At 36.1% G+C, this 27,878-nt stretch overlaps 1 protein-coding gene across 6 annotated transcripts in view; it reads right to left on the reverse strand.

Annotated features, from left to right (window-relative positions):
• The window catches only part of RBFOX1 (RNA binding fox-1 homolog 1), a 1,343,363-nt gene that overhangs the window by 264,045 nt on the left and 1,051,440 nt on the right, over nt 1-27,878 (reverse strand). For 4 of the 6 annotated variants that reach the window (XM_050906343.1, XM_050906345.1, XM_050906344.1 and 1 more), the window contains exons 2-3: nt 4,887-5,041; nt 1,927-2,147 (exon numbers count right to left, since the gene is read on the reverse strand). The exons of 1 other annotated variant lie outside the window; for it this stretch is intronic. In XM_050906343.1, coding sequence (XP_050762300.1) covers nt 1,927-2,013 — 87 coding nt within the window. In that variant the 5' untranslated portion in view covers nt 2,014-2,147; nt 4,887-5,041. Of the gene's footprint in view, nt 1-1,926; nt 2,148-4,886; nt 5,042-6,831; nt 6,851-19,838; nt 19,871-24,544; nt 24,560-25,329; nt 25,474-27,878 lie in introns of those variants that run through there. One more of the 6 variants, XM_050906341.1, reaches the window with a different exon arrangement.

The raw sequence follows: 27,878 nt of genomic DNA on the forward strand, positions 1-27,878 counted from the left end.
CTTTTTGTTATCTTCCTTTTCATTATAATTATTACTATATTTTATTTTTTTATTTCAATCATTAAACTGTTCTTATCTCATCCCACAAGTTTTACTCATTTTCGATTCTCCTCCCCTTCCCACCGGGGGCGGGCAGGGGAGGAGTGAGCAAGCAGCTGCGTGGTGCTTAGTTGCTGGCTGGGGTTAAACCACGACACATACAAAGAACACACTTCCACTGTACCTGTAAACATATCTATTTTTTTGTAGAACAATTGTTATCGCTTGACTATTTTAGATCTATGCTAATGGAGTAGCATAGGCCTGGATATATCTTTCTAAGGAAAGAAAGAAGAGAAAAAAGATTGAAATAAGGCATCCTGAATTTTCAAAGGGCCCTTTCTTCTAATCTATCTGCTTGGATAATGCGTCCAGAGTGGCATTTTGTAATGACAGCAACTTTCCAACAAATCAATAGTTATTTAATTCCCAACAAGCTCTCGAGTCCATTAAACCTGATTACATTCACCCATTTCAGTTGGGTGCAGTTATTTTTCCTACACCGGCACTTAATCTATAACAGGAACTTATGAGAACTTTCAAAAGCAATTTCAACATCAATCAGCATAGAGTGAAAGGCACGATTTGCTTGTAATTATTTATTGGACAGGATGGCACAGGGTCTGACTGAGCTCTAGCGTCCGACCTTCACCCCTAGATTCTAATGGATATGAAGGCCTGCTTGATGTATGCAAGTGTGCTACTGTGTCTCACCGCATAAAAAAAATAGCATCAGCCTGCATGTCCCAGAAGACAGTTTTTCAATACCTGATAATGGCCACTGTGCAATACTATATTTCTATTTTAGATATATGTGTCTGATATTAAGCCTAAAGTGAAGAACACAACTCTCAGTCTTTGATTACTGAATGGACCTATACGGAAAAAAACCTGTTTCATGCTGTGATTGCTCCTCTACACCAGCTAACTGTTGTAGTAAAGGAGCATAATGAAAATTTGCCTCTCCTACACAGTTAATTTGACTGATCACTAGCATGACACAGAAATGCCATAATACACATGTGCGTCTCAATCCTGTTAATGCATAATATCTAACTACTGCCATTTATAGTGTACACTGTTTTTTTTTCATTTTATCAATCCTTGGAAATGTTATTTGAATTCCTTCTTAATGTCTTCTAATACTGCAAACAACTGAATACTTTCTGCTTAATTAGTGTCTACGTGATCTATTCAAAATCCTAAGTGTAACAGCAGAAAATTCAGTAGTACCACTTTTTGACAACAATAAAATAAAAGCTAAGATAGACAAAACAACAACAACTACTAAATCTAGTAATTGCCAGTTAACTTCTAAAATACAGAACTCTTGCCCTGAAGCAACATCTTACACTTTCAGGGTTCAAAAGAATTAATATGATGTGCATAAATATTCTGTGAAGCTGATATATTTCTATACACACAAAAACACAAACCCTTTTTCATTCAGTGTGACGCATAACATATGAATTAATGCATATTTAACACTATTCATATTTGCTGTGCTAAAACACTTAACCTAAACACATCATGGTAAGTTACTTTGTCTTATGACCTGCCGTGGGAATGCTGACTCCCTCAGAAACCTAGAATGGATAGCAAATCCTCTGCCCTGTGGTCAACCTCGCGAAGCAAAGGCATGAATGTTAAACAGCAGACAAATCAATACAAGCAAATATAGCTCAACTACACCATTTATTCAGCCATGAGAGATGTCAATACACAGATTAGGGTGATCCATCTTTTTGATTTCCTACTGTCTTCTCACTGACTACATGAGAGCTTTTGCCTGTATTAAAAGTGTTTGCTTTCTCAACCATAAAAATTCCAATTATTACTCTAAGTGCACTAGAGTTAAGTTGCTTGTTGGAAGCGGCCTTGCATTACCTGAACAAGTCCAGCGAAGTATGGTGCTGCCGGCAGAATCATTGGCACTCCATATGGATGTAGCAACACTCCTTGAGACGACAACATGGTTTAAGTGATAGTATTACTCCCACTAAAGCTAAACACATCAATTGAAAGTTAGGGGAAAATCTATATACCAACTTCTTCCAAACTCAGAGCTAGAACCAAATAACTTCTGTCAGGGGCAAAGCCCACATCAGCTGTAAAAAAAAGAAAAAAATTGACGTCAGCAACTCTTAATGTTAAAATTTTCTTCAGAGACAACAGATAGAAACAACAGCTGCAAACCTAACTCTACCAAAAAAGGAAGGTGCTATTTTGGGACCAGCTTAAGTAACATGACTAACCAAGTACTCTATCAGTTCAGATTTTTAAGTACTATACACATACAGATCAAATGCTGTACAGATCTCCCGATTAGAATTAATTTTCCTATCAGTTCTGGCATATACATGAGAACAGTTACTATTAGAAGCCATTTAAAAAATAAACAGGTTTATCATGATTGCGTAAGTAAATGTTTCCCTGTATTTATAAGCTGTTAAACAATATTAATGTGAGAGTTTAAACTTAAGTCTGTTACATTGGATACATATTCTGTTTTGATTCATTATATTTCTTGCTTATTTTGAATATTTGAGCTAACTAATGCAGTCTAACTACATTTTAATGGCTTTTCTAACCTTTCACAACATCTATGTTGTTACATTTATCATAACTTTTTTAAAAAGAACGAATTTGACCTTTAAAGTGTTTCATATCTGTTCTCCAATTAAACTTACACTCAGTGTAAGAGACAAAAGAGCGAAATTTAGGCTGTTTTCCCCCCTAAACAAAAGAGATTTGCTTTTTAATGTACTACTTGCAAGACATTCTCTTCCACAGCTAATCATTTTTACTTTAGACAAAACAAACTTAGTCATTAACACCTGTTTCACGTGCAATGTATCTTCTATTGCAGATATGACTAACGACAAGAATTACAATTGAGCAAGATTTTTTAAATTCAATAAAGAATTAGTTAGGTGCTTAAAACTTCATGTTACAAGTCAAAAAAAAAATAAATCCTCTCCTACAGTCTTTGAATAACCAGGGTGCTTCACACCACTAATTTCAGCTACTTGATTTTGTTGCATAATTACTTTTCCAGATAACTAATTGCAGACAAGATTTGATGGGATACTCAGTTATTTAATGTCACATTTTGACCATCATGAAAGGTTTTCAGTAATTGATTCTCATGTATCAAGGCAGCTGTGTTGCATGATTTAGAAATCTACCTTAGCAGCTGCATGTTGGCCCTCATTACTATCAGCCTTATACCATTTCTAACTTTAGATGTTGAATTGTGACCCTCTGTGGTGCTCTTTTGAGAGACTGCCAATGAGGACAGCAATTGTCACATGATGAAGTGATGTTTACCTAGTTCCATCCCCTGTTATAGAATCACTTCCCTTTTCTGTTGGGGATAATGCTGTTCGCACTAGTTACCTGACTATGCTTTGCTACTAATCATATTTCTTGTTCTTTTCTTATTAAGGAACAGAACCCTGCAGTTTAATTATTAAGCACACAGTAGGCTGACACATTGTGGGCTTTGCCAAAAGATTTTAATAAATTCCAACACAAAACCAGTTATTAACTTTCATACAGAAATATATAAACAAAAGATACATATGAGAAAGCGAGTTGCCATTACAACTCATCTACAAGTATTTCATTTCTAAAAAAAAAAGTTCATTTTAACTATTACCTATTTGTTTGGTCTAACAGTGAGCGGCATTTCAAGAGAAAGATTTCTTTCACCTAGGAATGGAGATTATAAAATGAATTCTGCAAGCTTTACTCAAATGATTCCAGTGGGACAACTGACATAAATAAGGATTGTTAAATTGCTCTGCAAAATACCTAGTCGTTTTTCTGTTTCAGTATGTATGTATTTGAAAAGATGTTAGAAAACCTAAAGAGCAAGATGATTTGTACAGGGAAGCACAGGCTCAAGGGAAGCTTTTCTGTGATTTGTTTTGGGACAGTTTTTGCTTAACATTTTCATTAATTATTTTGGCACAAGGCAACATGCTGATGAAATTTCCTGATGACAAAGTTGGAAGGTACTGTCAAGACTGAGGATAAGAATATTATGTAGAAAGAATTGCTCTACCTTACAGACTGCATTAATAAAAATGGGATGAAATTCAATAATACAAAACGTAAGGTCATGCTTCTGCTAATCACAGAAACTTCAGTTCTAAACTCAGGAGGAAGAAAAGCAGGACCTCATTGCATCTGTTTAAGTAATCTGAGCTGCTAGTGTGATGCAAACATGAAAAGGCAAATTATCAGTACTTCTTACTTAATTTTATCTCTCAATTTCTTAGAGGTACTTCCAATAGCATACAGTTCTCTTCATTCACATTAAAAAAAAAAGGTCAAATTCAACTACAACAGCTGTAGAGAAAGTCCTTTTTGTGTTGTTCAGGGGAATGGAGCAACTATGTTGTAACAGGAACCTAAGAAAGTTTGATTTGTTTATCCTAGCAAAACAATCTGTGAACAGGGAAGAAAACAGTAGAAGGAAGAGACTGTTTAAGCTAAGGACAATCCTGACACACTGAAAAAAAAATCAAGGAAAAACTAGTTATGAATAAATTTAGGCTGAAAATATTTTTTTCAAGTATTTTGGTGTTGGCTAAGTGAGGGTCTAGAACAGCCTTCCAAATCCACAGTAACAAAAAAGGATAGCTTATAAGCGAAAATTATATGATGCCAATAGTAGTGGTAGTCTGAACTCAGCAACTTACAGGAGGACCATTCCAGTCCTGCAAGCAGTATAAACATTCAAGAATAATGAAAATATCGAATGTCTAAAAAGCATTTATATTTACTACATTGCAGATTGTAATACATAAAAATAAACTTTGAAAATAAACTGTAGTTACCTGTTTTAATGAAAGGATGCTTTGCTTGCCTCACTATAACAACATGCTTCTAAATGTATAGCCGTATGGCACTCCAAATCCAAGCTCTGACTTTCTGGTTGGGCTCTTTGATGATGTCCCATGTGTGCACCAGCTACCTAAGTTCGCACAAACCTCTGTGAATCAAAACCACAGAAGTACAATACAGCTTTACTCGCATCTCCGCCCCGTGCCAAATTCTGAACTTACACCAATGCAACTACATCAGCTTCACCAGTTTATACCAACACATTTGTTCTCCCTCCCAGCCACACAAAAAGGAAATTTTTCTTAAGTTTTACAGTTCACCGTTAGTATTAATGGTCACTCCTGTTCTGCAAGAATATATTGAATACATGAAATCTGACCATCAAGAGTGCTGAGGACTCAGAGAATGAGCCAGAACAGTATGCTAATATGCTAATAATTCTGTTTCACTTTAGCAGGACCTCTAGCATGATTAAGGTTAAGCATGGGCCTAAATGTTTTTGCTAGGACAAAGCCAGAATGGTCAGTACCATGGACATCAATCACCTGTCTGAAGCCACTGATGGGGACAGTACTTTCTGCCTACTCCAGGATTCTTACTCTCTGCAAAAAATGAAGTATGTGGGTGGGTGGAAAAGGGGAGAGCATCTATTTTAAACAACTATACAGCTTTCACTTTCATTACTTTCTAGAAAATTATAATGCTGTTAGAAAAAAAAGACATGCTAAGTCATTTTCAGTATGTTAATGGAGGGCATGTTTCTTTCAGCTATCTATTTCCAAACCCTGGGGTTTTTTTCATTAAAAATTTTCAAGGATTTTCTGAAACTGAAAACCAATTTTAAAAACGAAAGACAAGAAAAGAACAAGAAAATAGATGAACGCTAGTTTTATATATAAAATATACACAAATACATACAATCTAATATGTTTCATTTCTGCAGAATTTTGCTAAAAGGCAGGTATTATTTATGAAAAGCTGGTTTTAAAGGTGAACAGCATAGGTTAAGCAAGCTAAGGTAGCAGTAGAAGGTCACAAAATACGTATTTCAGGCCCAGCAGTCTAATGCCGTAATCTTATGTTTTAGCACAGAACTGAAGCTACTGATAGGAGTGCTCTAACAGTGATTTCACTGCAGATTGGCTAAAAAGTCATTTGAAATGGGAAGGAAATGGAGACCACTGTACAGCACAGATGTACACAGAACGAAATAAAGCCAGAAGTATGCCTGAAAACAGGGCTACACATACAGGCAGAACAAGAAAAAATGAAAATGATGCAAGAAGGGCCAAGGATTTGATCCCACCTGCATAAAATACCTAAATTGCACATTAGACAATGACCAAAATATTCCCCCAGGCAAAAGCATTGCCTAGTTTTGCTACGGTTCAAGGTAAAAAAGACTTTAGCAACTTCCCCGGAGCCACATTGCCTGGAAAAGGCAGATCCCTGCAATGCAGTCATCAGCCAATCAATGACGTATGCTCTAATCAGATCCTGACAGAAGTAATCTATTTAGACCATCTTTCTGCCAAATAATTAATTCCTCTTAATGACTATATCTAGTTCAAAATACCACAAACAGTGGTTCTTCCAAATGCTATACAACACCAACGAACTTCAAATAATTTCTATTTCCTTCCAACATTGGCCTAACTTTCCCATCTCACAGACCATAAATAATTCAGGTACCACTTTGGCACCCTCTTCATAGCTGATGCTATGTCATATTTGATTCCTTTAAGCTTTTCTTCAAGCCTCCCATTTTCTGGCCACCTTTCCTATTCTCCAAATGCTCTCCATTTTATCTTGAAGATTTCTCAGTGGTTTTCTGGTAAAGGAAAAAACAGAACTAAGAGGATAAAGTAGTTTCCAAGTCTCCTGGTAGTTTCCATCATCCACAGCAACTTTAGATTATTGTCCCTAAAGAAGTGTTACCAGATCAGTACCATGCACGCTCCGAAAGAGAAGGTGAGCTGCCATTGTTTAGCATTGCCTGAGGTAAGTAGACCCAGGCATTAAATGAAACATTGGTAACAGAAAAAGCTGTCGTGTATGTCTTCCCCCCACCCTCCCAACCATGACTGCTGCCACTTTTACAACTACTACGCTTGTCTTCCAAAGACTATTTCCACCTTTCTGCAAAAACCATCAGGGACCAAAGGCTCTTCAAGGGCACCAGAAGCACTGTCCAGATTTGACCCCTGTCCTCAGCTGCTGACTCTATTCTACTCCTCTAAGCAAAGCTTGAAGTACATGTAGGAGCTGTTCACGCCAAGTATCAATTCCCCAGCCAACTCCTATTATACTTAACAAAGAACCACAATACAACATGTGGTTGTATTTTAGTGACTTTTAAAGTAGAAAATATCACATATACAAATCAAAGATATCTACTGATCTCATACTGATACAAGTATGGCGGATACTGTCAGTTTGTTGAGTTTATTAAGCATCTCAGTTTATACTAGTGTATAGGGCAAGCATACAGAAACTGTTTACAACTGGGAGAGTCCATCTTTTTCAAGTATGTGGAACACTTGTAGGATACAGCACATTTGGTATTAACACATTTTTTTCCGAACTTAAAGTTTCTTTTTGAAAATTACATTAGCTCTGAGGAGCAAATTAAAAACTTGCTGCAGTTCAAGATGCACCTAGCTAATGCTTTCAATCAGAAGCCAACAATGTTTCAGTTCCATTGAAGTTCAGCTTTCTAGCCTTTTTCTTTTAAATATACAATGGTGGCAAATTTAGAGACTTCAAAGATAAATAAAGATAAATAATTATAGTCCTGCTGACTATGAGAGTTTCAGACAAAATCACCTCATGCAAAAACTTAGGAAGCATATTTGGGAAACAATTTGTAGCCCTAGAAAAATCAAGGCTTTCACATTATAGCCCATTGGTCTTACACTACTTGAAGTGCACTATCTCAGCAAATGTTGGTCTCCAGGTACATGGCAAATCCTTTTTCTTTGGTTTGACTAACTCCAAACTTTCTTTTTTGTTGTCAGTACTGTGCACTGATTCACCTGCTGCTCTAATATCTCACTGGCTAAAGAATGGCATGTTTACTTTGCGTTTCTTTTGGAATGCTCCCACAAAGATCACTTCTGCTTTTCCTCCTTGCATTGCCCCATAACACATCCTTTTACTACCTCAGCAACTATAGAGTACTTGTACCTTCGAGTGCTCACTTCAGCCTATTCCTACCCCAGCTACTAATGTGAACAACTGAAAGATTAATATCTTCCTCATATTGTCTTGAATATTATGCTCCTTCACCTCCTAACTACACTCAAAATGGCATTGACACTTTCTCCTGTAATTTCCTGATAGGAGGTAAGAACTTCCTATAAACATCTATGAATGCTCTCTTTCAGCCAATAAAACCTCCTCTTGCCAGAATGCCACACAAAAACGTTGACTGGGGGGGGTGAACTGACTGCTGAGTAGCATGATGACCAGTATCTCTGTTCCTCTGCAAGTCAGCTATACATTTGTATCCATCTTAGAATGTAAATTCCTTTTGAAGAGAACTATGTCTGGTACGAGGAGATCATCACCTATGACAGTAATATGAAACTCACACACACTCAAAAGGTATACATCTACTTAGCTTCACTTTTTCAGGAACGTGTGAAGGCAGAGATTTTTACATAAATGGCTTGCCCTCTTCTACATCCTTAGAAACCTTCAGTTCCTGCTTAGACTAGACTGCTAGAGATACATATTTGTCTCCTGATAGCAGATAGAGTGATTTACCCTTCAGTGAGTTGCAAAACACATTCACTTACATAGGTGATAAACGTATGCTAGAGAGAGGAAGCAGGTTAAAAAGAATGGAGTTAAGGGATGCCTCTGTGGCTGGACTTCCCTTTGGCTACCACAAAAACATAAGGATCTGTCATCATCTATACATATCACGGCACAAAACCAGGGAACAATCCGTGAACCACTACTCCCTGAAAAAACAAACAAACAAAACAGCTACAGGTGCCTTTTGACTTATCTGTGTTTTCATATGAATTAGAAAGATTCTGAATCACAACCAGATTAGTCTTTTTGTGCCAGCATTCATATCAAAGCAGGATGAATCTGGGAACTTCAGTTATTTAATGTGCTGGGCACTGAACTAGGAAGAAGGATAACATTACACTATGCAAGAAGTTACACAGAAAATCATCTTCTAAATCTGCAAAAAGTGGTGCAGCACTCATGGTGATTCAAGCCATCTGTAGGGCAGCTCCTTCAGTGAACAGCTCCGTGGCCCTGCACAACTCTATTTGTGAAGGAAGTTTCTCTGTCTCCTATTGTCCTGGATCACTCAGAAGAGTCAGCTGCAGAACTGGAGGAAAATACTATTGCTTTAACTACCAAGGGTTGATTTTGACATGCATACATTACTACTTATTCACAACACCAAAGATGTGTTGCAAAGGTCTTCACTATGTTTCTTACATCTTAATGAGCACTGCATTGCTTTCCTTTTCTTACGGAGTTCCATACTAGCTTTTATTACATAACTCCTATCTGCTGGATAGTGTACCAGATCAGTTGTATTTTCACTGTTGGCTTCTTTGAGAACAAACTCTTTCCCATCTCCAGGCTACTTCAGATATCTTTCACTACTCTGCTCTTGAGTTTATCTGCCGTTTCTTAAAAAGTTAAGATAAGCCTCCAATCTACGTGAAGTTAAGCAGTTTTGAAAATTTTGTATGAAGTGTAGAACAGACACTTTCAAGATCTCATGCTTGTTTGACATCACGCAGTTACATAGCCAAACTACTGAAAATGACATACATCTTCCAGTGGCATAAATGATAAAGCAGTATCACATACATCTTTATTTAAAAAAAAGTCAGGCTATATATATATGTATTTCACAAAATATGTATTACTATCATACTTTCACATATCTTCCTTAATCTCATTCATTTATTCTTCTCTTTCGTGTGCTGGATATAAGATGCCCAAGAAATATGTATTTTTGCATGTATTTTGCCAACAGGTAGGACCAGACTGTAATCTTCGCCTTGGGGTACATTCATGTGCAAATACAGACCAGCAGCAACAAAATAAATTTTTCCTTGCAAATGAGGAACAGACTGACTTCTAATCAATATGCACTCTTAATGAATCCTATTGATACACCCAAGCAATGCCATGACAGATCATCATCCATTCCACACAGAATTTTTGCCAATACTTGAGCACACAGCCAGTCTCACTATCAGTTCATGGCTGTCTTCTTGTTGACACCAACATGCATAAACCAGGATCTCAGGAATACAACAGTGTATTCTAGAACAGACAAGCCACCTGCCTGTCACTGTCATCTATCAGGCTTTGGTTGTGTGGAGACGATAGATAGCCACATATTTTTATTGCCAAATCTGGTCAAACAGACTTCTCTCTATTGCTGTAGTCAGGCTACTCTGACTACTGTATCACAGGAAGCTATGACTTCTTCTTGACCCCAATTAGCACATTCATTATTCATCAAAGTACAGTTTTCATTTGCTTCCCTTGGGAACAGCAGAGTATCACTGTGAGGATCTTTCAATACAACTTCACCCCCTTAATACACTCAGGATTTGCTGACAAGTAACAGCTACTCATCCCCCTGAGTAAAGTTCATATTAATAGGACTGCATGGTGAATCATGAGATGGTATTAAAACATGCCTCTTGCCTGTATAAATACATCGTTCAAGCACCCCACTATGCCAAGTGCAATGGTTTGATTGCAGAAACCAGCATAGGGTAGATATCCTAAGTGAGCAGGGTGCCTTGGAGAAATAACCTATTCAAACCCCAAAATAATAAAGACCCTACTGGTCTTTAAATGGATCAGAGAGAATTTCTGTTCACAGCTGACAAGTTTCATATTCTCCAGAGATAAAATATCAAGACTTGAGGGCATTAGATGTAATGCAAGCTGTAATTCAGCTCTATTCAAGACATCAGCAATAGTTTTTACATACTGAAGGTTAGCCAAGAGCTACAAGCTAGCAGCATATGAGGCAGGCAGGATTTGGCTGAAAGCATTAGAAGGCACAGTTGATATGAAGTTTGCTTCCAAATCTGAATACCCCAAAGTTAAGAAAGGTTTTTCAACTTTGTTGCTACTTTATGTCCAAAGTCAATTCAGTCTCGTAGGTATCTCCCAATGCAACTGTTTGGAGACACACTTAATCCCGTGTTCAGCAATTCAGCCACCACTCCCAAACTCAGTCTGATGTCTTAGAGGTAGCTGCTATGCGTGGCCTATCCAGCCAACAGATTACATAGCATAGGAGTACCTGCCTTTTCCTGAGATGGGTCAGATCTCTTCTGCCCGTAGTCTGAGGGTCTGTGACTGAGGCCAGGTCAATGTGAGTGGAATTGCTCTGGTACTCTCTACAGGCACCTTCATGCAAACTGCTACTACAGAGGAAAACTACTTTGAAAGAATAAAGTTCCCTCGATTAAGCTTCCACAAAACTTCCTGGTAATACAGTAAATAGATCTCACCTTAAAGAATCACATTGTGTGTTTTCTTTCCTCGTCTCCCCCAAGACCCATTAGACAATATTCTCTTTATTCATTATACATTCCAGTCCGAAATAACTATTCTACCAAACAACAGGTGATTTTCTTCAGCAACCACAGAGGATACTGAATTCATGAGTGGATACTGAATTCATGTGAACACTTGATTTCTAATGTTATCTCTCCCAACAACTTCCTCAGGACAATGTAAACCTATGGGGATCATGCTACTGATCAGAACAACAGAAGAGGTTAGAATAAGCACCGAAGAACAGAAAATCATAACACTGTTGTATCAATGCCAGATGGAAAGAGCCTTTCCTGTCATCCACTTATCAACTTTTTTACTTCTGGTTAATTCCATTTTATATTAGAAGGGAATAAAGAAAGGATGGCCTTTTTAATCTCACCTTCATTTAGGTTTTAATCAACCTTTGTCAGTGCCCTTGGAGCACACCAGCAAAAGACCGGTGTAAATTTGTGTAGAGGAGGAGGACATCAGAAGACGACTACTTCTATTTTTATTGAAATCAGAACTTTAGCTGACATTAAGGTTATTAGTTGGATACGAGTAAGATTTTATTGCTGCAAGAAATAAGACAAAGAGTAAGTAGTCTCCTTGTAAGACCTGAGATGTGTGCAATTCTTCTGCAGTGCAACAAAGGAGGATGAGACACCAAAAATTTAACTTAAACTCTTTGACTGAGAGCATCTCACCTTTTCTCAAGATTTTTCAATAGTGATTTGTTGCTAACCAGAAGAAATGCAACCCATGATACTGTTTAGTAAAAAAGCAAATCACCAAAATGCATGTTACTGAACACCAGGAACAAATGAAAATAAGAAATGTAATATTCCCCTACAAGTTTTGACTTGTGTTGCTCAAACGTGAACTGCACTGAAAGTTCATATCCTGTTGTTCCCACAGACATATCTTTTGCACATCTGGATTATAAATGCTATTATTGGAACATGCCTCTGGTATTGCAATGACAGAAAAGTGCTACATAGCTGCTTCTACAGAGCTGTCAGATTTCAGGATAAGTAATGAGTCAACTGGGACTAGTGAATTCTTATAGAAATTATTTTCAAAGGTTTTTATAATTCCCTCAAATTTTTTTTTAATGATAGGTCTCCTTCACAGCCTGCTTCCTTAGATGCTTGTGTAATCTAGTACTACTGCATAAGCAATGGAAGTCAACAACTTTTGTTGCTGTCTACTGATCTATTTGGCCATTTGTGGTACTAGCAAGAGAGCTAAATTTCCTGAATTCTTATCCTCTACTGTTCAGCCCTGATTAGCTCTTTAAGATCATACAAACAAAACACTGAACAGTTTTGTGCTCCATAGCCCTAATTCCTCGCGAAGCTACGCAAATAATCAGTGTCTACTACTATCACAGATCAGATGCCACCTGCTCTAACTCAGCTTCCTTCATAAATCTGTGAAAATAACTTTCCCTTAGAGTTTCCATAAAGCAGTTTCAAAGTTCATCGTCTGCTGGAAGTGGGCACACACCATTTGTATAATTTTAGTGCAAATAAGCACTTAAAACTATTCTCAAGCAAAATATACAAGAATATGACGATGAGAGAAAATGCACATAAACTGTACAATGCATTAATTTTACAGCAAAGCCAAGGATAACATCCTTAGTGGAAGTCAATAAACTGTGTTGATCTACCCCAGCAGAAATTCTGATCCTGGTTTTCTCTGCCATTAAAATCCATCTCTGCATTGCATACCAGAAAAAAGCCCAGGAATGCTCCATTCCCACGCATGCATTTGAAGACACCTGCATGGTTTGTTTGGTTGTATCCAAACACATATGTTTGTTTATAAAGAGCAGTTCTTAAGAGACACACCCTACCAAACCATTTAGCAATAAACATTATAGGAAAAAAAACCCAAACAAAACCACAGTTCCTTCCCCCTCCACCCCGCAATGGGTTTCTGGAAACACCTTGAAAAAGTTCCCTACAAACAGCATTACCCTGGCATTCCTTCATTTTTTAGAAAACTGTATTTAGGAGTTCCTGTTTGATTTTCCATTTGTCACATGTTTGTGGAGAGTCAAAACTGCAAGTGTAATCCTCCAAATCTATTGAGGAGCATTTACAGACACTTGAAGGAACAGATTTGAAATCCCTGTTTTACATTCACATCTTTTGCTGCTGATGCACACGGATAGGTGAGAGGGAGATTGCAAAGTATTTCTAACAAGCCCTTGCACAAAAAAGTGAGGAATTTTCATTCTGTGCTAAAAACTGAATGCCATTTTGCAAAATGACATTTAAACAAGCACCTGGAACATCAGTCCTACATGACTTAATAATGCATACTTGAATTCAGTTCTTCATGTATATACAAGGGGTAGTTTAGTTCATGTTAAAATGATATTAACAACTTTACTTCAATGGAAAAGCTGTGGTACATAAAACAACCACATTACATTAACAGCATTTCAAAGGCCTCAAATGTACACATGTAAGAAACAGCTGTAGATAGCTGTAGCTCTGTAACAGTAGAGCAGCAGCTCAATAGCCATAAAAATACTACAAACTCACATTCTTCCTTAAACTTTTTTAATAGGTGACTTTCTGCAATGATGAAAGCTACAGAAGGCCTGATTTTCAGATTTATTCATTATTAGTGTCTGGAAAATTTTCTTCTACATTTTATTTTTGAGACAAAAACAATCACATGCTGTGTAGCTGGAATTTTTCAGTGATTTACCTTCATCCATCCAGAGAGAGTACAGTGGACATCAGTGTTACATAAAGAAACTTAAAACAGTTGACAGGTACATTAAAACAAACAAACAAAAAATTCAAAACAGATAACGAAACTAGCACTCTTCCAACAGGAAATCCATTTGTAGAAGAGTCAAGTTCTACAGTGTTGTCTCCCTGCTTGTACAGTACAACTTCTTTTGGCGGGGGAGTACCAAGAGTTGTTCTGCCCCGAGTAAGATCTGGGAGAGTAAAAGCACTTTGAGCACTGCCTTCCCCAACTGATGCTCTGGCAACAGTGTAAACTTTTACTCAAAAATAATTCAAGTTAATTAATACTTTTTCTGTAATCAGTAAGAGTCCATCAGTAGCTGTTTCAGTAATAAATGAAAGTTAATACACATTTCTAATTTTTGTATTAGCATTCACAACTCAAGAGCGTTATTTCAATATAAAATGTATGGTGAAATCAATTTAGTAGTGGTGAAATCAACTTAACCCATATATTATAAACTAGAAATTCACTATTAAATAAAAACTGCCCGAGATCATCACATATTTTCTAATGGAGTAGCATTTATTCAACCAAAATAAAAGATTATTGTGCAAATACTAGACAACTAATTACATAATGTACCTTTCCAAAATTACATAATATGGGTGCAGCTTGTTTCCCTGTTTTCTGTTTGAAAAATAGATTGTTTAATAACCCATCAAAGCTATCTGTAAACCAAGGAAACAATAGAGCAGATGTTGACTGTTGTCTTGTGCCTCACAGACATAATTAAATACAATGAAACACACACTCAAATAATAGAGGACAAACAAATACAAAAATGGTACTCTATAAACATAAACCTCATTTACTGGGCACCTGTCTTATATTAATCTGTGATATTTAAACCAGTGATGAAAATGGAAAAGAAGGTATTTATCTGCCTTCAGACTACAGAACAAACTACAAACAAAAAATTCCTCTCAGTATTAAGTAGCTTTAGCTTCTGCAATACTGATTCCCACATTGTTGACTTTCATAAAGCTAGGAGGGAACCATATTTTCTATTGTAACAAAGCCAGGACCGGGCAGTGTCATTTTCTGTAAGCAAAAGCTACATGAATCAATGACTCTGAATGATCCAAATAGACTAAAACCACTGTGCCTGCTGTGTAATACAAAGTCTTAAGATTCCCCTGGAAAGCCAGATTTCCTTTAACTGCAAAACACGTTCCCTGTAATTATTTTCTACCCCCTCGCCCTTTTGTAAAACAATAATGGAAAGTAAAAATTAGATTCCGTAAATATCAAACCAAGTGTTTATTTTCTTATAAATGAAGCAGACTTTAGGACACTAGGAAAGTGTCCCATAACATTGTTTAATACACTAATTTCACATCAGAATTTGAGACTTTTTTTTAACACCATCCTTTATCTTCATTTCTTTAATCAAATGTAGATACATATTTTCTTTAGTAATATCAATAACAATCCACTATTTGAAAAGAATCATTATGTAAATTAATACAAAATTAAGTACCCAATCCTGCAGTTGCTATTAGGAAATAAAGTTTCCAGATAAAAAAACAACTTTGAAAATTAACCCTCACATTTATTGCAAAAGAACATGGAAGCATATTTTTGCTAATAAAAAATTATCTTGATTTTTAAATGATAAATGCTTTAATAAGTGTTATTAAATTTATTTTAGATAAAGAATACAAAATTGCTTTGTTTACTGCAAACATATTTTGCCTTTACATTTTATTTAGTTATTTCTAAGAAACAAGACAGAATATAATGTGATCTGCATCTCTTTATGTTAATAAAACAATGCTAGCCTCTTTCCATAGACAACACCATAAAGCATAAATACCAAATGGAAAACAAATGGAAGTATAATGCCACTGTGAAGCAAACCAATCAACCCTAAAACAGCTGAGATAGAATGAATGAACTACTGGATGAGATCTTTATAGAAAAGAAATGAAAATATCCCTAGGTGAATCAGATTAAAAAAAGAAAAAAAAACCCAACCACCTTCAGCAGCTCTGAAAGGTTGTAAAGCACTAAATTCCTTTGATTTATGAAGGCAGCATTCACCACATTGAGCAAAACAACTCAGCATGCCAGGATCCTTTTACCTGAAATTCCTTTATTAACACAACCTGGCTCTGCTAGTGAACAAAAGCAGTGGTACGGTGTGTATAAAGCATTACTACTACGCTGTGCAATGGCTGAATTTCCTGTGTGAGCTGGAAAGCCTTCCTGCACAACAGGGATTTTGGGGTTGGAATTGGCTGCTATGAAATGTACTTCATCATTCTCCGTGTTTGACGCTTCCCAATAGCTTTGTACTTTTCCTCTCCTTTTTCTCCCCCAAGCCCAGCAACTGCAATAGAAATTTATTGGATTTTATGTCTGCAAATAAAGGGAGAGAAAAGAAGGAAAGAAGCAAGTAAGCCCATTTAGAAGCAGAATCCTTTTCCCTTCATTTAAAGACAGGTTGTGTTCAAATAAAATCTACTACTAAGGAATAAATTTTGAATTTTTTAAATGTTCAGTTTACCACTTTAAACTGAAAAAGAAACTGAGAAAACTTATTGAAAGTGGGGTTAGTCTTAACAAAAAAATAAAATCAACTATCACTGAAAAGGTGACGCCTCTCCAAATGAAGTAATTTTCCATTGGAGCATTTATTTATTTATTTATTTTTTTAAGAGCAGGCAGAAAGAAGGGCAATGTCTGGGCACAAGGTACTCCTGAAGTTAGCTGTATCAGTGTTTTTACTTTAGGTGTAACAAAAATCATTCCACAGAGCAACAGGCAATTTCATGTGCATGTGCTAAGTGTGGTATGCTAAGCGGAGCTGGAAAAGATGGTACCAATGGGAAAGGAAAAATAAACCAAAACTCTTGGAATTGCAATTTCTGAACACTCCTGTATTTTTGCAGTGGCACAAACTGAACTTGGATAGGGAACATCAAAACTACTTATCTTGCCTCTGAAGTACATGAAATACAACAACAAAGTTGAATGTTTTTTCAAACTTTGAAATGAAATAGCAAGTAGTCTTTATAAAACATTCTGCACTAAAATATTCCTTTTGAAGCTAGACTTAGAAAAAATAAAGAGTATGAGAGAGAGTAATGCTGAAAAAGCAGTCTCAAACCATATGCTACCCATCAGGAAAAATGACACACATTATAAAGGTAACTAAGGATACAATCAGTCTTTCAGCTAGGCCAGAGCATGATTCTGAATGTATCAAGCATCAGCACCACCGACAAACAAATTTATCGCCATCTAAGCAGTAAATATTTAAGACACTTGGAATGCAGTTTTGCAAAAGTGAACGAGCTAAAGTCAGAATAGGGAAACATTCCAATGTGCCATTTTACACTTATGCAGCCATCCAGCAGACTGAAGATTACCAGAATAAGCCTGCAATGCATGCAGAAGTCCCTCTGCATTACACAATAATGACATTCTGAACGGAAATAAATGAAGCCCCTGCAGTGCTCTTCTGTCAGCTTTTGAAAGTAAATAACTTCGCTTCTGACAAAAGAGACATTTTTTTAACTCCTCCTGCCATAGAGCATTAATTGAGCTATGCAGCCATGTAACATCCAGAGGTAGGACTAATACATGACAAGGAAAAAAAGCTTAAGAAAGGAGGGGACACTCATTGACCATATGGGCTGCCTGACTTCTTTTCACCCCCAAATTTTCACACTAGCTCTGTTTTGACAAGATCTTATTCTCTGGGAGAACTTTTAACAGGTTTTTTGTCTCACTCTGTAATGCTTACTGAAACTTATTTCAAACAAATACTTTAATTTCACACTGTTTATGAAAGACGGTGCCATTACAAAAGATAAGCTTATATTTTAAAAGTTCTTATCACTCCTTGTTTGTGAAGAAAGTTTCATGCCCACAATCAATACCTGTAATTAACTATTTAATTTATAGAAGGCTTACTGGCCACACTAGAGATAATAAAGATAGCTATAAAAGAAGAGGCTATGAGAAGCAAAACCAAAGAACCAGTCTTCAAAACTATGTAATAATAATAAATGTTAGTGCAAGTCAGTGAGGAATTGAGGCAAAGCATATCATAACTATAAGTATATACACACACCTCACAAATATATGAGATGATACTATTAAATTCATGCACAGTTACAAAAAAGGCATATTCAAGATGTTACAGATAAGACCACCAACAATTTTTGGTATGTTTTGATATAAATGGTCAAAAGGTAAATTTGAAAAATAGTCTAAGATGAAAGCACTTGCATTCTTATTCATGAGCATCTGAACATCTTAAGTATTTCAGTTCTAAAGTACCACACACTTTCTTTCCATATCTGGGGGAAAAAATAAAAATCAGTGACTCACTGTGAACAAAAAATAATTCACTGAATGCTTCAGTTCTTACTACAGTATCTAATTTTAATTCTGCATGTGTTCAACACAACGAGAAAGAACAAGATCAAAACACAGTGAGATCTCTCCACAGCTGGAGCCTGCTATAGTGCAAAAGACCAAAGGCCCAACTACAACTAGTCAAGATACTATAGACATTAGATATGCTATTTTCTATAATTAAATTCACTGGGCTGCTGCACTGACAGAGTAGGAGGGGAAGCAAAATGTAAAAGAAGTCAATGGCGCTGCACTAGGCAACTTAGAGGTAAATGAGCAATGCTATCAAAGAAATGACAGGAGTTCCTCAGGAGAGCTCTTACACTACACATCACACTTTAAAACTGATAAATCAATCGCACATACACCTTTAAAAGGCAGGAAAGCTTGAAGGATTCTTAGAGGGTGTTGACTTCTCCTTTCCACTAACATTATTCTAACTCTATAAAGCAAGGTGATAAATTCTAGTGTCACAATTTTCACCACTTTCATTTATACTACCTATTAAATACTTCAAAAATATTTTAAACAGAATTAATATTAACATGATAGTATTTATTTACCAGTTCAGAAATACACACATTGAAAAACAAAAAGCTTCTAGTCTAGTATTGCATGGCTACTCGTCAAAAAATCTAAAGATACTGAATGAAATATCTACTGGTTGCCCTGAGAAAAACCCCTGCTTACATAACCACTGCACGCTTTCCTCGGCATAAAATACCACACTGCATATTTTTTCAGAAAATAACCATCTATATACATATTTAGCAAATATCAATGAATAGTGACAACTTACGGACAGCTCACAACAGAAAATCCAGCCATCACTTTTCAGCTGAAGCGTTTTAAAATGTTCAAAGAGCCCAGTTACAAAAACAGTGATGCTAAGCCAAAAATATTCACACCTGCTTCTGCCACATGGAAGCTCCTTTGCAACTGCTCTTGCTCTTATATTCCAAAGCACCAAATAATCTTAACTGATTCTGGTTGGTTGGGGGGGTTTGTGCTTGGGGTTGGGTTTGGTGTTTTGTTTGGGGGGGGGGGGGGGGGGTTGTTTGGTTTGGGTTTGTTTTTTGTTTTTTTTTTCTTTTTTCTTCTTCTAGTATTTAAAGAGAGGAGTACTTAACTAAAGCACCTCCTCTCGCTATTGTGAGAAGAGACTGACCTTGTTTGACAAGGCTGTAGTTAAATGCCCCAAACTAGCTCTTATTCAGAATGAGTACTACTGTAGCACTTGATCCCTAAGCCACTTCTCATTAGTCTCTGGAAAGCAACAAAACAGCTCTTCTGAGACAAAAGATATGTAAACATGTAAATTTGTCTTGAATCAGAGGTGGAGTCTCAAATACCAGCTTCGAAGTTTATTGGTGAATACCAAACGACCTTATTTACCCTAATTAAGATAAACAGCACATCAAGACATCATTCCTTACTTCTGCATTAGCAGTATTTCTGGATGCAACAATTACACTCCCACCTTTTGAAGTCTGTCTCATTCATGTACTAAAATTCCCTAAGAGTGCCACACTGCCCCCTTAGGTGCAAATGCATCCACAAGATACTGTTTGTAGCATGGTAATTCCTTTTTTTGTTTTAACAGAGTACTATATTTATCTGACAAAGTACAGTTTTTTTACCCTACACATAGGAATAAACAAGTACTATGTTTCTCTTGGGGCAGTGAAGCTGGTTAAATGAATCAGAAAACCCTGAAAAGATTGCCTACCCTCAGTCCATCAGCTACTGGACAATTATTCAAGGCCCAGCTGTAAGAAAAACAGATGGTGAGTGAGCATTAGTAACGTGGACTTCTTTTCACTCATGCAGTCATAAACAGAGGTTATATGTTCTCACATGAAAATTGCCATGAAATAGGAGACTGAGGAACAAAATTGTGCAAAGACTCCCATTTGTTAGCTAACAGATGCTTAAAATTTTCATGAGCTAAAGTCAGATTAACTGATTTTACAGGAGAGCCACAAAGTGAGTGAGTACTATAAACGGACTAGATAAAGAAAGGCAGTGTTCTCATGATAGGTTTAAACAGTGTCATCATAAAACATCAGTTATTGAATTCAACTGACATACCTGATCCTTTGAAGACTCACTAAAGCATAAAATGCAAAAGACACATACTTAGAACTGTAACTGCAATGGTGGCATTCAGCAATTGATGTGCTTGTGCTCTATAAAAAACGTAAACTGTATCCAGGAATTGTTCATCCATTTTAATTCTGTACACAATTTTAGAACAAAGATAATCTGTTCTAATCCTTATTCCATTATTGACACTATTGACTACATCAATTGAAAATGCTACCAAATAAATCAACGTTGAATTAAGCCATGAAGAAAGAATGTGATAAAAAGTATTTCAGACTCCTATAAATCATCAGATCCAGAAGCATGACATAAGTAACTGAGTGGGGAATTCAGCATTTCTCCATAGTCATAATGCTTAAGGCCCAAATAAAATTACACTAATTTACCATGTAAGCACTAATGGAATAGCTGGGGTAGAGATGGAAGGTTTGTTGGTTTTTATTTTGTTTTCATGGTGGATTCTTTTCATCATCGATACGAGAGCTGTACCGTGAACTACTTTCTTGTTAAAGACAGAAAAGGTTGATATTGAAGTTTCAGTTCAATTGTTTTCGATCTGTGAATGTCCACTATGAGCAATTGCTCCATTTAAGAGGAATTACCCTTTGTACAAACCACTTCACTATTTAAAACAAAGCACATCTATCATCATTAAACAGAAAAAAAATTTACCATTTTTAAAATAATGACAGCAGCACTGTACACTATGACATGGAATATTATGTGATGTTTCAAAACAACAGTTGACTTTGTTGCTTTACTCAGAAAATACCAACTAAATAACCCCATGTCCAGGCAAACATACATCACAGGGAAATACCAGTTAACAGAACTAAGCCTCCATTAATATACACTAAATCCCAATTTACAGGTGGTCAAAATTTTGCTGCAAAAATTACTTCATGCTAGCATTTGATGTAAGCTTGTGGTCAGAAATTACTCCTTACATTGATGTGTCGCATTAAGGAGGAGAAGAGAAAATAGATGTATTTAGCTGTTTCTAACACCATAAAATATTACCAAATGATAGGGTGCACTACAAATCCAAGTTCCCTTTTCCTGTATCTTTAAATATTGACATTAGGTAAAATTCTAACCCAAATGCATCTACACTTTCCCCAATTGTCCCTATCTTTATAATGACGCAGTATAAACTTCCAAATCAAAACCATATATCCTCCTTCTGTTCATTGCTGCCACTGACACAGTCATTTTGGTTTTAATGTTGTTTGAAAACTCTTTCTAGGTTTCTGAAGTTAGAAGCATCTTACTAAGAGAACATCCAAATAATTTCAGACCATTTCAAATAGCTTAACTAACTCAGAAGTATCCTTCAGTTTTTGTTGGCTTTTTCAAGTGAATATCTTATTGGCAGTTAATCTATAATGTGAACTAGGCCTCTGTACTTTATTTATTTTCAACTTTATTTTCAACAGTTAAGCTTTAAATTTTTTTAGGTAAAGCATCCTGTATGCACAAACTGTTTTGAAAAAAAATTTAGTTCCTCACTTAGCTCTTAAAACATTATATACGTGCGTAATCTGGAAGATATCAGAGCAAATACTTAAGTTTCTAGCACTGGACAATGTAGTAGAGCACTTCTGTGGGTACACTGCGGAAAACAATTTATCCATTTATACTAAACAAACTGACCAAGCGGTATTAGTTTAGAAAATAAATGATGGCCAATTTTAAATGACTACCAAAACACAGATTTTCCCAAATGATTAATACAGCTCCACAGAAAACCATCATCCTCATGGCTACATAGATATTTATTGACAGGAAGACTGGTCTGCCCATCTTGAAAACGTAATGCCTTTTATAGTCTTTCAGGAAATCATATCCAATTATAAAACTCATGTGTGACAATACTAGCGTATTTAGCAGATACACGCAAAAATAGAGAATAATTTTTGTCATATATTCTAAATAGTAAAGTTTAACAACTGAGAGTTCAGTTGTAATACAGATGTCTGAATTCATTTTAATTGAGGTGCAAGTAAGCAGACTTATCTGAAGTGCAATTTTTAGAGGAAAAAATACTTGATAGGTTCACATAATGTCTATATACTGCTGGTCACAGGGTCCACAGGCAGGGGGGAATCACTAGTTATTAAGTTGCCAGATAAAGCTTTTAGGTTACCAGTGTTTAAGATTGATAGACAACTTCATAGTGAGAAAAACATTTACAGTTTCACTGAAATAGTGATATTTGCACTAAACATACAACACATGTATTTTCCTAGGTTTGCTAGAAATTGTCAGATATAGGAAAAATAGGAAAAAAAACCAAGTAGACTGTCATGGTAAAAGTTTATTAATGTTTTTCAAAAATATAAAACACTTCTTACCCTTTCCTATTTAAAACCAGAACCATGTTACGTTAGCTTTGTAGGTAATGTCACCACAGTACTATCTTTCTGCCTGAATAATTTTGAGATAAAGTAACACTGTTTCTAACGAAATACTTAACCAAGTACAGAAAATAATAAATCTTATTTGAATTAAGATGATAATTATCTGACTCTCTAGGAATCCAGAATAACTAAAATGCCAACCAGCAATCAAAAGAAGCAACAAGCACAGAATTTTGAATCTGCCACAATTATCATCAGGAATTCAGATGACTTTAACTTTTATATAATTGTGATTAGTAGATGCAGAGTGAGTCTAAACTGACAATAGGATTATCCAGACGAGAAAGCCAACATTTAAAAAAAAAAAGACAAACCAAAAAACCAAACAAACTTTCAGTGTGGCAGTTAATCCACTTAAAGAGTTAAAAATTATCCGCTAGATATAGCACTTTGTAAAGTGCATTAGCAATCACTTCTCATCTTTCTCTCAAGTGGAATAGATGGAACTGAATTCACTATTTTAAAGTAACCATTATGGTTGCACAGTTTCTTAAACCTTAAAGCAGTGCCATACTATAGGTGTGTTTGCATAATGATACTGCAATAGCTCACACAGAAAGGTTATTATAGCACCTAACCTCATCTTTATGTTATCCTTTATCAGCTCCTTGTGTGGCCATGTTGACCTCTCACCTTAATTCACATTTTTCCTTTCAAAACCTGGATCTTTAACATACAAATTGTTGTTTGGCAAACTCAAAAGAACAAATCCAACAAAATACAGGAGTACATTTTGTATACAGCCAGTAAGTGCACAAGTCACACTGGATCATTAAAGCTGATCTATAAATGTCATTTCCAAAACGTATCCAGAATACAGAACTACTAAGAACATACATTTTAGTTATGACATGCAATTTATTTAAATATTAATTTCATCATATTTATCTGATGCAAATTTTAATTGTAGACATATGAATCCCCCCCCCACATGTATAATCTAGGGCGTATACAAGAATCTTTTATTATGCACTCCCATGCTGCAAGTCAGAAATGGTTTATGCTACACTAATGGAAAAAAGCTACAGAAGGGTTTATATCCTGCAAATACTTGAGTTCTGTTCTTTGATCAGTAATAGAAAACAAATATTCTGAAATAAAAATAAGCTCAAATCTATTTTATTTGATCTTTAAGAACAAAAAGAAATACTGTAAAACATCTTTCAGGCATTTGTAAATACAGAAATAAAGTTAGAGACTTTCATGGAAGTCAGTATGCACATAAACTATTGTAGTGGAAGTTGGAAGAAATGCCCCTATTTGTTACAGTAGGTACAAGAATTTTTTTCCCCCCGAAGTTTCAGCAGAAAGTAACAGAATAAACAGGATTAATCATTTTTGCATGATAACATATTTCTGTCTTGGCTCTACATACTTACTAGATGACACTATAATGGTGGACTCAGTTATAAAATAGAGAAGTAGAATACAACGATGATTCCAAAATACTAGTTTAAAAAATAATGTGTTATTATCCATTTATTTATTTCATGTTATAACAGAGAGGGGGTACCAAATCGTAAATAATTTGGGGAAGGAGAGGGGTGGAAATACTTTTAAAAACCCCACTAGAAGCAAAAATCACATGAAATGAATTTAAAAAAAAAAAAATCTTAAAAATGGACTACAAATTGGTATTGTTTTGCTGATATCAGAACATTTTTTTAAACCCAGTCCAATACACTTCAGTGATAGAAGTATTAATTCTGCACAGATATAGCTTTATAAATCTTTTTTTTTTTCCTTTTTTTTTTGGTAAACTAAAAATCAGCTTGATTTTAATCAGCAGCATGTTTCAACACAGACTTAAAATTCCTGGCTTCAAAGAAGGCTTAAACAAAATTGCCATTGGGCACATTTACATTAGAAGTATAATTTATGCCTGCAAGTGAATAAAGAGCAGTCCTTTATGGCTGAAACTCTGCTACAGTATCCACGAGAAATGCAGTCAAAGTACTGTGTTAGACATCTATAAACAGCACCAATAAAGACATTGCAAAAAAAACAAACAAAAAGATATGCAAAGGCTTGATGCTCTGTTAAAACATATTTTCTACTCACTCTCACCATTCTTAAGTGCAGGCACAACATTCACTCCACACAGTGGGAGACATTTATACAGTCTATTCTCACAAAAAATATCTCCAAGATTACAAATCCCCCAAACGATGCTGACAAAGCAGGCACTATAGGAAAAGAAAAAGTTAAGCAAACTTACCTGCTGTAAGTACATAAAAGTCAAGGCACAGGAGAGCTGGGGACACATGCCCACATTCGGCAGTGCCACGCAGGTTGCACCCGTAAGGGGATGCTGCATGGTGTTGCTCTGAAGTCTACGTAGAACAAGTGAGGGGGCTTGCATGCAAGCACGTTTGCCCTATCTTGTCACTACGTTTTTTTTCCTTTTGATTATTTAAGTAAGAAACAGTATTTCTTGAATGCCTTTTTTTCCCCAGCGCTAGATCCCTACATTCATTTGTCAGCTAAGGCAACTTGGTAGATTTAAACTACGAATTTTTAACAGAGAGGAAAAAAAGAAGACACAGCCTGCAGCCTATTGATGAGCAAATGGAACTTCCTCAATGACAGAGAGAGCTGAAGCTTGTCTCACAACAGTAGCTGCTGACTAGTAGAGAGAGAGATTGACTCAGTGAGGCTCAGTCGGCTGGTGCTGATGCTGCACAGCTTCTCATTTGTCAAATGGGTCCTAGGGCAGGGTCTTCACCACTCACCAAAATTCAAATACTGCATTTTAAAAATCCCTGGAGAGGATAGGGAAGGAAAGAAAGTGAGCGCGCTGCATCGCAGGCATCCATGAGATCTGGGCAATTAGTGTCATTGCCCAGCTGGGACTGAATGCCTGTTATGATTCTGCACGCACACATACACACTCACACACACGCTTCCCCCCCCAGGACTCACACCTGACATAAAAAGGGCTTTCCCCTTCTACGAGCAAAGTGTGAAGCATAAAGTGGGGAAGGGAAAGAATCTTGGCTAGTCAAGAGGATTCCAGCAAATATACAGTGCTATCAGTAAATGAGCTTTTTTAAATACAAATTAATTTTATATCTACATCTCATTCACCGTCTAGTTTCCCAGAGAAGCCTATAAAAGCATTACAGCGAAACTGTGAAATATCTGTGTAACCACTGCAGCAGAAACACTAGGAATGAAATAAAATTCTATGGCACACTGTGTCTACTTTACTGGGGGGAGGGGAGCAGGCTTGGATAAAGACTGTATCTTAAAATTGGTCTAAAACCCATCTCATCTAAAATTACAAATTTATTTGACAGCGAGTCAATCTATTATAAAGGACTGCCCTATCAGGTTACATGGAAAAATTACATTTGCAATTTTCAGAATTTAATGTTTACTTTTTACTTTGAGAGTGATGTCTCAAATTAGTATTCCACTCTTGCAGGCTTTTTCTTCCCCCCCCCCCCCCCCCTTTATTTTATAGAGTAATAATTATTCATTAGTAGATCTAGTTAGTCTTTATGTAATAAAGTAGGATGTGACCTGCAAATCAAATAATTTATATTACAGCTTGTCCTTGAGGTCCTATATTACACGTCTCTTTTTTTCTTAGATACAACTCAAGTATAACAGAAGATACTACTATTTTTAATTAGAATTTGACAAATGAATTAAATATTAATTCTTCAGGAAAGAAGGTCAAACCTCAAAGCACCACCTGAGGTTTTGAAGGGGTTCCTTTTAAAAAGACTCTGCAGAAGATTTTAAAATTACCTATTTTATAGGATATCTAACTCCCACAAAAACACATCTTAGATCAAGAGTTTAACGTTAACAACAATAAATAAATAACCCACATACAAGAAGTCTATTTCATCAACAGAATAACTGGCTTGATATTAAGATCTACCCTTAAAAATAAATAATAGTCCCTGCTTAACTGGAAACAGATATAAAACATGTCACTGCAACTCAGGCGTTGTATTAAAAAAAAATAAATTCTTTTTCATTCTACATGTGCGCACACATACCTGCACCCACACAAGCGTCAGAGACTGATTTAGATCCACTAAGCTTTCTTCATGCAAAACCGAAAATTTTCCAGCAGAATCAGTTATTGCATAATTTTCTTTCTCAAAAGCAGTCAATCCAACAAAACCAATGTATTTAGAACTCAGCAATCAACACCAAAACAATCGTGCACAAACTTACAATACAGGGATTGGTTTTGGCTTAGGAAACATCCATGCTTTTGCAGTTTATCATGGACTGATCTACTAGAACAGCCCAGATACAGAACAGCACAGACTACTTTATCACAAAAAAACCAAAAAACAAACCACCAACAAAAAAACCCCACATGCCAGAGAGCAAGAAGGAGAAATGAACCCTCTCTATGTCCTTTCTCCTTTTTTCATTCTTTCTCTCTGCCTTAAGCAGTCTCCTGTTCTGACAGGAGTATATCATGCTTTTCTTCATTCTTTTTTTTTCCTAGCACAGAAAGGCTGTTATTTCGCAAATGCCCTAAGCTGATAGAATTTTCCCTTCAGCTCATTTTCATATGAAATACCATAAATAATACATGGTACTTTAATAAGACCTTATCAGAATGTTTAATGAAAAACAAATATGTTATGTAAGGAGGCAAATAACGAACTCGTTCCACATTATGTCAAAATCAAAGGCAGCATGCTTCCTAGCCAAACAGTTTGGAACTATATAAGTCTATCCAATTTCCCAAAGTGAAGTTCTGGAACATGGTGATGGTCAAGCAGTTTCTTCTGT

The sequence above is a fragment of the Gymnogyps californianus genome, chromosome 15 (assembly GCF_018139145.2).
Source record: "Gymnogyps californianus isolate 813 chromosome 15, ASM1813914v2, whole genome shotgun sequence".
Lineage (NCBI taxonomy): Eukaryota > Metazoa > Chordata > Aves > Accipitriformes > Cathartidae > Gymnogyps > Gymnogyps californianus.